Source organism: Hypomesus transpacificus, chromosome 18 (genome assembly GCF_021917145.1).
Source record: "Hypomesus transpacificus isolate Combined female chromosome 18, fHypTra1, whole genome shotgun sequence".
In the NCBI taxonomy this organism is placed as follows: domain Eukaryota; kingdom Metazoa; phylum Chordata; class Actinopteri; order Osmeriformes; family Osmeridae; genus Hypomesus; species Hypomesus transpacificus.
Window position 1 is genome coordinate 8,794,014 of NC_061077.1, and position 13,591 is coordinate 8,807,604.

Below are 13,591 nucleotides of genomic sequence, written 5' to 3' on the forward strand. Positions count from 1 at the left end.
TCCACTAACACCCACACACTGTACACGCTGTACACGCTGTACACACACAGGCTGTACATACACATGTGAGGGTGCGTGTACGCACACAGCCTCGCACTCGTGGACGTGCACAGACACAGACACACACGCACACATTGATTTTCCACGCAGTAGAACATGCTGGAAAAGCACAGAACGGCCTCAAAAGAAAATGAAAGCTGCCTCATGGCTACTTCATAAAATGAGATGGTCTGGAAGGAAGGGGAGGTGAGTTTTTTTTGTTGCATAGGCCCCAAGTCTGCCTTTCCCAGTGAAAGCATCAATCTAATTAACAACATAAACAGCGTTTGACAAATGTCATCATTTTCTGCCGGCACAGAGCAATGTCATTGTCTGCCACTGCCCCGGGGCTCCCAGCAGTGTGGATGTGGCTGCTCCTTTAGGACAGCCATGAACGATGGGGTTCCACTAGACACTCAGCGGAGGGGGGGGGGGCACGACTCACCTGCTTTTGGCCATTAAGGACAGAGGAACAGCGCGAGATGTTAAATTAATGTTTAGAAATACACAGGCTTTAAACATTGGTTACAGTAAAGTGCTGTTTGTGCCACAGCTTAGAGAAACCCCTCTGCAATAAAGGATGGCATTGTTGAGGAGATGCGTGTGGCACAGCGGCCGGGCTTCACAGGCACACAGAGACTCCATTCACATCAAGTCGTTCACGTCTATGAGGTCTGAAACCAATGACCAAATAATAACATCAAGATCCCAGGGACAATATTTATGGAGTTCCACTCCTCAAAGATGGATGACTTTCTCTGTTGGCATCCTTCTCTGTAGCGTAGCTTTCATCTGGAGGTCTAAGATTAATTAACAGATGTTGGTAACGAGTTATGAACAAATGATAAGGCATCAGTGTTCTAATCAAACCTGACATTTAATTTGCTGCCTTGCTTCCTTGTTATCAATGGCCATGTTCTGGTGCATAATTGACAATGGTTCTGGGCGAGGAGAGACGTAAGGAACGTGTCTATAACAGCTCCTGAAAGGGCTGCTATGGTGTCTCTAAGGCAACCGGGACCATATGTTTAATATTAGATGTAATCCGTTCCACTGGAGTGCTCCGAAAGCTGGGAAAATTGGATTAAATTGGCTAATAGCATGTTTAAAACCTACATAAAATGAACGTAAATGGAAGATATTACGAGACTCTAACTGTACTGGAGAGTTTTCTTCATTTTTTTCCCTCTCTGTGTATAAACTTGGGGTTTTGTTTAAACACAAATAATGATTACAGAAAACCACAATGTGTTGGTCAATACATCTAGGAAATACCACAAGTTATATATTTGTGTCTGTATGATATCCAGTTTCTTGAGAATGGAGAATCCAATAAAAAAATGTTTTTTAGATCCTAGGATCCTTCTATCTTTGGAAAGTACCAATAAGCGTGGACATCGATTGTAACATTTTCACAATCAATCCTTTCATACAAAGTTGAGAGCAGTTACATTACATCACATGCATCTTGCATCTTACTTGAACTACACAGAAAAAGAAATGCAGTTCATCCTTCCTTTTCTTTGGCATGTTTATTACCTGGGTTTTAAAGTTGCTGTAGCAGAAACCCAGTTGGTCTGCTGTTTTTCTTAGTCAAGTGGCCTCCAGATGAGGTGCACTCAGGAGCTCATCAGAGCATGGCTCTGATTTGATTACTAAAAGAGATGCTAATAACCCATTTACCTGAAGAGCTCAACTTGTGACATGTTCAAAGGTCCACACAGTAGGGTTGTCCTCAGGGACTTATTGGAAAGAGTCGTACAGTCAGTGTCTTGCCCTGAAACAAAACACGTTCTAAAGTGATACACTTAGATGGGTTACAGTCTTGTATGTTAACCTTGAGACCATTAACGGCAACACAGCAATATGCCTGACATTGGCAGGACACTAGTCCTGGTTTAAATCACGGAGTAACCTATCCTTATCTGGCAGTGTGTCCACCAGTCCATTCCCATGGTGTGGCTTTTGTCTCATTTAAGTCCTTGGCGGTTCCTGCCCTATCAGTTTGGTACCATTCGTCCTTTGGCCCAACTCAAGATAAAATCCGTCTCGTTCGACAAACAGACCAGACAAGTTGTTAACTGAACGCCATAAGTGCTTGCTATCTTGGCACATGCTCTGCATAAGGGATCAGTTATCCACCCTGAAACACAAAAGGTGAGCAAACAGAGAGAGAGGTGAGAGGTAGGGTTAGGACAGATAAGTGTCAGGGCGGAGACTTGCCCTCTTCTCTCCTTGGGGTTGGAACGATGAGGGCCGTTAGCTCGCGTCCTGCTAGCAAACAAAAGGAGGCCAAGCGATGGCATGAAAAGCTTTCTGTCATCCAGGGGATCAAGGCACAATGAAGTATGAGGGAGAAATATGAGGTGAGCACCATGGTGAGGTGGGTATCTGTCACGTAGGCTCGTGGGTGCTGAGAGCGCCCATCTAACGTCTTAGCGTATCGCTAAGTCAACAACATGGTAAATAGAAGAGGTAACACTGTGTACCACTTTTTCCTTCTTCACATCATCGGATGAATGATACCGATATGGAAAAATACCCAACGGCATGAGAGCAAACAGAAGAAGAAGTTTGCCCGGCAACAAAGTCAACTCAAGGTCCTTGGCTGGGAGCTTTCTTTGAAGCAACAAGAGATACCCCGAAGAAGGGTGATGAGCAGTACTATGCATTAGCAGGACATGCATGATGGTGTGTTTGGTGAAAACCTTATACCCTGAAATAAACAGGCCTTGTAAATGAACAAACAAGGTTAACCAGCACCCTATAGATCACCATAGCCACAACGTCACCATCTGTAAAAAGCCTGGCTTCCAGACAGCGAACAACCAGCATCCTATCGACCAACACAGTCAAATCAATAGCAAGTATGTAATTACACTGTTGGAGATCACCCTTTTAATTGCACAGAAATAATGGCATGGTGTGTTTCCCAGTCAATGTGCAGTGTCTTCACATTGAGTGAAATTTCTCTCCCACCCTTGAACAATGTGTTGACTTAGCGCGAGTGCTTCTCGCAGATAGCAAACACTTCAACGTCAGGGACAAAGAAAGGGCGAGATGACAAAAGCAAGAAAAGGTGTTAGAAGAGTAACAAAAGGCATGAATCAGAGAAGGTGACACACCTCTCTGACACAAGGTTAGGAGAAGGGTGAGTAAACACCATTAATATAGCTTTAAAAGGGGATTGGCCTCTGTTTGATTTGGGGCTTTGCAATGTTCACTCAACTGTCAGAGACAAAAAGAGGATATTGGATTCTCTCTTTTTCCTGTGGATCACAGGGCTGAAACAAAGAACAATGTGTCTGTTGGGTTCATCAGTCACTGACAAGGCTGGATACACTGGAGTCCTAATGACTCATGGACTTAGACAAACGATACACGTGGGCACTTGTACTTTTCATTCTTTCAGTCACAAACACACACACACACACACACCTGCCTTCTATCTCTCGCTCCCAGCAGCGCTCCACCCTTTGGGAGGTGTGTTAGGATAGAACTGGTGAGAGGCAGCATGGTGAGAGGGTCCCACCACCTTCACTCCAGTGTCATTGTTAGCCTGTATGTTCTCGTCAATAGCAGATCCGGCCCAATCTCAGCTCAGTGGCCACTCAGATAATAGAGCCAGTCATTCTGATGCGGGAGCCCTGGAGTTGGCCACATGCTCTCTCAAAGGTTCCCTCTTTCCTCATCCCTAGCCCCGGTAAGGGGTTTCCATCCAGGGGCGTGCCTGATTGAAAGGGCCCTGTCCTGGAGCATTGGCGTTATATTATGTTGTGATAGAGGGGAGCATAATGGTTTTTAAATGGATGACTTGGGGTGGCTCTCCTATTATAGTGGCGGAGCACAGACAGGCTGAATGGCTGTGGCCTGGAGCTAAGCATCTTCTAGATTGAGCTGTCCGTCTCGCTAAAATGAATCTGAGTTAACACCTCTTCCACTGCCTCCGCCCCGGGACAGACACGACTGGGCTTCCTTTTTCCAACCTGGATCATTCTCATTATCCAGGAGCACTGTGCCAGGCTTCAGGGCAGAACACACCACATGCACACATCCACTCAAGGACCCCCACACACACACACATACACACACTCACATACACACACACACACACCCACACTCCTCTAAGCCTATCACCCATAGAGCCCCATCCTCACGTTGGCCATTAACTCTCCCTAGGCCCAATTACACAGAGACCTCATGCACACACACTCCTCTCCATGCCCATATATCATATAGGCCTTACAAAGCATCCACTGCAGAGATTACAGTGCCGTCTGTGGCAGTACTTTGAGGTATATACCATCTCAAGCATACACCCAATCTTAAAGTAAAATGACATCAACTTTCTGTTCCATTCAAATTCCCACCAAAACTGCAATTTTTTTGACTCTCCATAAAGGGTTAGGGGGTAGATATGGATCACGTTTAGACAATGAGAATCTAGGATCAAATATTATTTCTCAAAACACGCCCTTTGTCTGGAGCTGGAGAAAGGGGGTCCCAGCTGACACAGGAGAGGCTCCGACATCAGGCCCTATTAACAGCTTTTACCTCCTCCTGTCTGTCTAGGGGCCCAACCATCTCTCTATCACTCGCACTCTCTCCTTCCCTTTCTCACTCCTTTCCATGTTCCATTCTCTTGACTCTTCTCACTCCTTCTCTTTCTCTCCCACCCTGTCTATTTTTCTAAGACCAGAGGCTGGAGGGGGGGGTGGGGGTGTGGAGAGGGGAGGGAGGGAGTCCTGGGGGAGTCTCGTGATGGCTATCGACGGTCAGTCTGTTATGACTATCTGTGATAAGGGGCTCTAAGAGCCCCCGAAGCGCCGCAGAGCGCTGAGAGAGGCAGACAGGATGTCTCATAGAAAACACAGCCCAGCCAAGAGAGGCGAGGCGAGGCGAGGCGCGCTAAGGTGGGATTTCGACAGACTGTTGTAGGGACAGGGAATGCTTGAGCCCTCCTTTTGACACGCCCGGGGGCAAAACGGATGGAGAGAGGATTGTTTTTTTGTTTTTTTTCTATTTTCTTTTGAAGGACAAACATAAAAGACTTAGAAAAGGTGACCTTTGAGATAAACAGTAAAGTAGACATTGGTTACAGGAGGCAGCCACAAAATAGAACCTGTGCGAAATCATCCACTAAAGTTCAAACACAGGGGTTGGATTTCAAATGTGGTCGTCACTTGATTTAGCTAGCCACATAAGTAGGGTTATTGATACAAGATCATTGATATGACAGACACATATACAGACAACGTTCTCTCTGACCCTCTGTCTAGAGGAGGCCAGGGCTATCAGTCTCTCATCAGTTATTTCACCATGGAGCTGGGCAAAGAGTGGACCCCACTAAATAAATGTAAACAATTTGCTGAGTTAGGGTGGTTTTGAGATTTGGTAATGTGAGTATTGTAAAGGTGTAGAAGGTTTTTTTTTTTTTTTAAGGCCAAGTTACTAGGGTTGGGCTGTGGAGTACACATTAGTGTGGAGTCAAGGAAACAGGGGAAAAGAGGGAGAGAAAGAGAGAGAGAGAGAGAGAGAGAGAGAGAGAGAGAGAGAGAGAGAGAGTGTGTAGCTTTTAGAGGGGGGCGTCTCATGTGCCCCTAAGGTCTAGTCATAATATGAACTTTACAAAGGAAAACTTTCTCCCTGGCACAGTGCCACATAGCGTGTGCCTCGGTGCTCTAATCGCCTGCATGTTTTTCATGTGATCGGACTCCAGGAGGAACAAAAAGGGAAGAGAAAGAGAAAATGTATAGACAACATACTAGGCATAATTGTTCTAGAACCTCCACACACAAGCTGATAATTTTACCAACTATCCAGTCAGGCGGCCATTGTGGGGTCCCAGTGTCCCTGGAGACCATGGCTGAACCCAGCAACTGCGCCCTGTGGTTGGCTCAAGCATAGTTCTGCACAGCCTACACTACTGTACATTCAGCCCAGTACACCCTGTCCAAGATGGCTGCCACAGACTACACTCTCCACTCCAATATTCAGCAATGTGATTAACTTGAGGTCTTCGTTTCCGACCATAATTACATATGAAGGTAATATAAAACGATGTGAATGACCACCTCCTTTTCCCACAGAAAAAATAATGTCTGTGAAATGAAAAGCAGGGACCATTTCGACTCTGATTAAGCGTGCGGTGAAGAGAGAGAAATCAGGACTCCCTTTAATGAGCTTTACCGTAGCAACTTCAATATCCTAGTGTCATGTTGAAATGAAAATTAATAGTTCAATCCAGGCCAGAGCCACTCATGCCACGCTTCTTCCATTTCCATATCGGGTGGCGTGACCAAATGAGAGTGCCCAGCTCGGATGGACGAGGGCTGCCGCCATAAGCTGATACCTCTGCTAATCAGCTGGATTTTCCAACATTGGCCGGCGATGGAATTTTAGGGAGTAAGGAGGGGGGGGGGGGGGGGGGGGGGACTCTGGAGGGGGGGGGGGGGGGGGGGGGGGACTCTGGAGGGGGGGGGGGTGTGTAGTCAAGGATGAGTATCAATCCCAAGTTAAGTGTCACATGACATGAGCGTCTTAGCTCTGGAAGATAGAAACACTGTATGGATAAGCAATGAGAGGGACATGGCTTGTATCAGGGTACTTACCTTTCTCAAGGTCACGTCATGCAAAAGGCTTCTGCAAAGACTTTGGGCTCGATTGTTTCATACTACATAAGCTATAATGTTCTAAAAGCAGATTTAAACTTTAACTATTTATCAAAACAAAGTACGCCTGGATTACACCTATTGCTAAATGCATACATGTTTTCAGGCCACCGAAAGCAGCACAAGCAGTAGCAGTGCACTGCTTCTGTTATACCTGCACATTTGTCTTTTCTCTGCATGCCTAATTGAATCCTGTTGTACCTCTGTCTCTAGTGTTGCATTTCTATAGATATACCATTTGATATACATACATATACTGTATATATATATGTATATATAATGTTGTTTTGCTGCACTCTACTATAAAATATATGAGTGAGATGTTATTTTTGCTTCGTCGTTGAAACAATATTTTTCTCGCACTGTGCCTGGTATCTGAGGGGGTTACCTTGATTTTGAACACCACTATACTGTTAGAACTATGCATTTCTGATCCTTGATCTTCTGCTGTACTTTCTTGACTCCCTACTTGTATGATCCTCTAGATAAACGGGTCTGCTAAATGAATACACCGTCATATAAATGTTAAATATAAAGAAAGAAATAAGAATGGTATGACCCTACCGCCCATCCAAAGGAGCCGTCTTTTTCCGTGGTGCTCTGCAGTCCGCTGGGCGGCCCGAACGTTTCGCCCGTCGTGATGCGGCTCTTGACCCATATCCCCAGACCGGCTCCGGGGACCGAGGACTCCCGCAGCTCCAGGTCACTGGGGATGGGAATGTCATCGGGAATGTAGACAGGCACCTCGTAGGGTGAGCCCTCCTTGGGTGTGAAGTCCTCGTCATTGCTGTTGCTGTTGTTGCTGTGGTGGTGGAGGTGGTGGAGGGGGTGGGGGTGCAGGTGGGGGTGCAGGTGGTTGTTGGGGTGCTGGGGGGACGTGGCGGGGTGCCCCTCCATGGGAACGGGGGACACAACGCCGTCTTCGTTCTCGTCCTCGCCGCTGTCGCCGCCGCCGCCTCCTCCCCCTGACGGCGCCCCCTGGAGGCCGGGCGCTGTCTCGTACATGCTGTCGACTGGCTCACTGTCATCTAGCAGAGCGATGGAGAGAGGGGAAAGAAGGACATGTTACGATCTGGTTTATAGATGTAATGTTCGTAGTGCATCTGTCCACCATATCACTTGGCAGCAGCGGCATCATTTCAATGATAATGGAAGAGCAAAGCGACAGAGAAAAAGCTGGCATTAGTGTAAGTTGTGTTAGCACAGCATCATGGAGTCAATGTCCGTCACTCTTTTATTTTGATCTTTAATGAGGTAATTAATTCATGGGTGGAACCGTCTGAATAGAAGGTCGTTGTCTCAGTAATGTGGTTGGTTCTCAGTTTCAGGTTGAAGGAGCATCCTTGTTGCCTCATAACTGACTCAATTCAACCAACACAGTTAAAGACGGAAAACCTGAACAGGCTTCAATGAGAGTTTACAGCTAGCCACAGAGTTCCCAGAAGCTTCTAGAATGTTGGGAGGCCTTGATGGAGACTGTGTGTTCCATTCAGTCACAACCACCGCCATTTCCTGCCAGGGTCATCTTACAGATAATAGGTAGAAATGACCCAGGCCTTGCCAGTCTCACGCCAGCTTAGATTAGTCACCTATGTTTATTGTCACTTTTGGTCTGACAGTATAATTGCGGCGCTCTGTGGATTCCACCGTCCCATTTCAATGACAATGATGAGGACGGGGACTGTAAGTGCACGAGTCTAGACACTCACGTTGACCTTGAGAACAATTCTGTACAATGTTCAGGAAGTTTGAAAAATGCATTCTGTCTGCTCATTCATGAAGGTGCCTTTTCCGATCATAGACAAAACTCACCAATGAACATGCTGTATCATAAGTAAGTGAGTGTGTGTGTTAGTGTGTGTGTGCAAGCGGGCGTATCTGTGTGCATGCGTGCGTGTGTTTGCACGCCTGATTGTGAACAAGGCCAAGCCTTGGTGTCTTTAGTGAGAGCACCACAGCAGTTTACTATCTAAACACAGTCCCGGCAATCAGGGGCTAACTAGGCCCGCAATTACAGCAGGAGTGTTTCCAATCGCCCGTCCCCGCAGCTTGCTGCCAAACCTGCCAACAACACCGCTTCAGGACCTGGAGACCTGGGAGGGCTTGGCGCAAACACAGGCAGCCATTAACTTGTTAGTGAAGTTCAAAACGCCATGGTATTGAATCATTCACATTCACTTACTCTCACTGGTTTCAGAATTCACTATGTAATACATTGGGTCTGGTGAAGTACCTTTAGAAATATATCTGTATACAGCAAATAGTAGTAAAATACACATTTGACTCAAGGTAACATTCATTTAATATAAATATAACAAATGAAAATCCCTGTGCATGGACATTAGAATTTAGACAGAAAATGTTTAAAAATTCAATTGTAAAGTAATCAGACACTGATTACAATGCTGAATATTTTTTTTTTCATTAATGCTTGTGCTACCACCAATAAAATACTGGAGAACATCTGAATTAACAGCTTCTGAATTAACTGACATGTAAGTCTTAAATGTACATGTGAACTATGAAATCATGTGACAGTCTTTTCAGCAACTGGCAAGTTGGGGCCTTCCTGAGAGATCCGGGAAACTTATCATATAAAACTCTAGCTGTAAAAAGAAGGCTTTTATGACCGATTTTGCGTCATCTAGAGATTCTGAGGGGAAAGAAACGTTTCACCCATTTTTTTTAATGATCCCAGTTTCATAGCAGCCCAGAGCAGGCAGGCAATTAAGCATGGAACATGTGTGCCAGCAGTAGCTTCCACTTTTCACAGATCAATTAAACTTTTATAACCGCGGCCTATCTAGTGCGTTTTTTTTTCAAGAATCAAAAGTGTTTTCAAGCTATTAAAAACCTTTTTTTTCACTCTTCGAGTTGGCACCAGACCCATCGAGCACAATTTGAACAACTCGAAAGACAGGGTTTGGAAAATCTATTAAATACTGTTAGACTTTAAGAGCCTCAGACCAGAAAGGCACAGATCACTATGTCGAAACAGAGCAAAGAGGAAGAAAAAAAAAATTAACAGCCCTAATTTTAATGAACAAAACATCATTTGTGTAGGACAGAAACCACCGGAGTGAAACAGCCACTGCAAACACAATGTGATTTAAAAGGGAATTGTGGCCAGGAGTTAAGATCCTCTGGTCTCTTATTCATAATGTTTCACCAAAAAAAGAGAAAGTTTAAAATTAATTACCACAGACAAACTTCCCTCCCCTCCCTGACTGTGACATTCAAGCAAAGAGCTTGGCCGTGTTTGACCATGAAATTCACGACCCCCAAAAAAAGAGAGGAGAAAGGAAAGCAGAAAAATAATGAAGGGGGCCAGGAAGAGGAGGGGGAGTGAGAGAGCTCAAAACTGACGACTCGGAGCTGGAACTCCACTGTTTGTCCTTGGTCTCTGAAGACGAAGAAAAAGATGTTAGCCCTGTCTCCTAGAGGGCTTCTTAAAAAACAGCCCCGCCAGATAGGGCCTTCCTTTCTCAGTTCCCCGTGTTGTTCTTTCTCTCCCAGACACTCTCTCCCTCTCCCTCGCTCTTTCACGGGGAACTATTTATCCTGATTACATCAGGGGTCAATCATTAATTCGCACCTTGGGGGTCCCGGCGCTGGCTAGGCCTACAATGGTCCGCTTGTTCGGCCCATGTTATTCCACTGGAAAACTACCGTGCAGCCCGGGATCCCCAGGCCCGGTGACATGAAGGCATCAGATTTATTTGATAAATTGTAAATGCGTTCCTTTAAACGGCCCCCTTTGTTATTGTTAGCCATGCTAGAAAACAAAGAGACATTGGGGTGTACACTTCTCTCACCGGGCACCGTTGGGAGAGGGCGGACTGTCTATGAACAGCTGTGTCAGGGGTCACCGTGTTCTTAACAAAAGATGAGCTCTTGGTGATTGGTTCTAATCAGTGTGATACATGGTTTTTATGATGAGTGAAAACAAAAGACCATATCATGCACCAGTGTAGTAAGATCATTTCAAAAGTCAACAAAATGGCAGAAGGGAAAATAAAAGCACTATTAGGAAACAGACCAACATTGCCAGGTAATCAACAGTGCCATGGATGGGTAAAGTTCAATCAAAAGGACATGTTTTTGTGTTGTGTTGACATGACAATCATCCACATGATCTGAGAGCTTAGAAAAGCCAGATTGTTCTGGGGCGCTGTTTAATCAAGCCTCTATAGACTGAAACATGGAGATAGAGATCTGCAGCAATTTTCTGCAGTCTGCATGGCCTCACACAAACACATGTGCCTTGTGGCAGAGAACCTGTTGATTTGGTCTGGTTTGAGAGCCACTGCATTTGGAATGGCTGGTAGCTGGAACCCTGACTTGACGAGTAGAGCACAGATGCTGCCCTGAAGCATAGGTCCAGTTCAATGAGGTTCAATCAAACCTCTAGCACAGATTTTTTTTTCTTCCTGTTTCCTAAACAAATCCGAGAGTATGCTTATATCTAAATGAGGAGACACACGTCGGTAGCAAGTCAGAGTGGCGGGGAATGTATGTTCTCATGTGGGAATGTTTGGAGCCTCTCTATAGCCTTAGCACCAGCACAGTGAGAAGCCAGATGGACCATTCACTCCACACTCTGGAGGTAAAAGAATCCAAAAGAAAAGTGTGTCTCAGACCAGCTATGGCTAAAATAACAATAAAGAGAGTGGAATTGGACGGCTGGGCCTTATGATGGTGGTCAAGTCTCCCCACCCCAATGCACATAGAGACTGTATCTTTGTCTCAGAGTAAGTTGATATTTCAATTCAAAAGGAGCTCGGCTCTGATGAAAAGCGAGCATCGGGGGAAAACGCACAAATATGCAATATTCCTCCGCTCCAAATATGGGGAAAAAAGTTTGTCTGTTCAGTAGAAGTAGAGTGAGGGGGGGTGGGGGGTCAGAGGGGGAGACCATGACAGATATGAAAAATGAGCGGCTGACTGGTTGCGCAAGAAATGTGAAAAACATTTGATGTGGAAGGGTCTGGGGGTGGCGTGGTGGTGAGTGGTGGAGGGAGGAAGGGGGGAGGGGGGGGGCTTCCAACACCCGATGCGGCCTAATCTGGCGCTCGCGCCCCCAATAATCTGCAAATGTGGTCCCACTTAGACAAGTTATTGGTGCCGCAAGGGCTGCGGAGAGAAACCCCTTACCTGTTCCTCTTTAATAATCAGCCCTTTGATGATTCTGTCTCAACAGAAAGCTCTAATCGGCATCCAGCTTTATACCAAGGAGAGGAGGGAAGCGGAGGGAAGAAAGGAGAGAGGCGGCCGTAAAAATCAAAAGAACCCAAGCGAGTGAGAGGGTGGGGGGGTTGAAATGATGGCGCAAGCTTTTCCATGGCAGCGGTTTTCTGACAATGACGTATGTATACATTAGGAATGGGAGAGGTGGTGAGGGAGGAAGTCAGGAGGAGGGAAGGTGACAGTGGGTGGGTGTTAAGTAAAGGGAGTGGGGTGGAGGGGCGGGGCGGGGCGGGGGGGTGCAGGGGTGGAGGGAGGAACGGTCAACTACAATACAGACGACTCTCTCCAGAAATGCACACTTGTTTCCCCTTGTAAAAGCAGCAGGGTAACTGTACAATGGTACAAGGTGTCCCCTTGTAACATTTCCAACACTTAAAGTAGCAATATTGCTTCTCCAGAGAGGGGTGAGAGCAATGAAGGGGCGAGGCCTCCAGAACAGGTCTTGGGTCAGCCCTGGTGCATGTTAAAGAAGAACCTTCCACTCAGTCATGCCTGTTGAAACGGATTACATTGTTAAAGCCGTGACATGAGATCCATTTCTACACACATGTATATATGCGTGCCTACGTGTATTCTGTGTTGATGTCAGACTTGTAGTCTTGAACACCAGCTAATACCACCAGTAATAAAGGACCATGGTTTTAAAGCGTTGCTCTTCCCTCAGAGATGTTTGGGAAGACATAGGGGACATCGAAATGACATGCTTGTTTAAAAGCATTCATAACATAATAATCTTTCTTTACAATTCTCATTGTAAATGCAGTGGGTGTGGCTCCTGTGCATTATAGAAAAAAGCACAAATACTTGCTCGAGGGATGTTCAGTAAATGTTTGTGTGTCTGTGTGAGTGTGTGTGTGTGCCTGTTCCACAGGGTTGATATATTGACTTATCATTTATGCTGAGCAGCCTAGAGCAGAACCTGATGTGCGTGTGTGTGTCTGTGTGTGTGGACTGAAACCTCTTTAAGCTTCCAGGCAAATGGAAGTCCTCCTGCTGTGGAGAGCAGGTGTGTGTGTGTGTGTGTGTGTGTGTGTGTGTGTATGTGCATGCGTGCGTGCGTGTGTTTATATTTTTTACGTGAATGTTTATTGTTTGTGTGTTTAAATGCCGTGTGTGTATGTTTGTGTGTGTGTGTGTGTGTGTGTGAGTGTGAATGTCTACACGGTTGTCAGCTAGGATATTGCCCCTCTGGTCAGTGGCTCTCCCCAGGGGCCCAGAGTCTTGGCTTGCTCAGACATTTATTAACACAGCAGATTAATAGCACTGGGTAAAGACATTTTCACAAACATGATAAATATTAATAATAATCAATAGCAACTTACATTTGCCAAATTGAGTTGCAAACATCACCCAGGGGGAGAGAAAGAGAGAGAGAGAGAGAGAGAGAGAGAGAGAGAGAGAGAGAGAGAGAGAGAGAGAGAGAGAGAGAGAGAAGGAGAGACAGAGAGAAGGAGGGAAAGAGAGATAGACAGAGAGAGAGAGAGAGAGAGAGGGAGGGAAAGAGAGATAGACAGAGAGAGAGCAGACAATGTAACCATGGCGTGAGCATAGAAAGGGGGAAGGAACGGGGGACAGTGTGTGTGCGTGAGTGGGAGTGAGAACACGGAGATAGCATACACACATACACACAGGTC

At 45.9% G+C, this 13,591-nt stretch overlaps 1 protein-coding gene across 8 annotated transcripts in view; it reads right to left on the reverse strand.

Annotated features, from left to right (window-relative positions):
- prdm16 (PR domain containing 16) overlaps nucleotides 1-13,591 on the reverse strand; it is a 159,491-nt gene that overhangs the window by 101,932 nt on the left and 43,968 nt on the right. For all 8 annotated transcript variants that reach the window (XM_047039874.1, XM_047039878.1, XM_047039877.1 and 5 more), the window contains exon 2: nucleotides 7,275-7,738. In XM_047039874.1, the coding sequence (XP_046895830.1) occupies nucleotides 7,275-7,738 (464 nt within the window). The remainder of the gene's footprint in view (nucleotides 1-7,274; nucleotides 7,739-13,591) is intronic.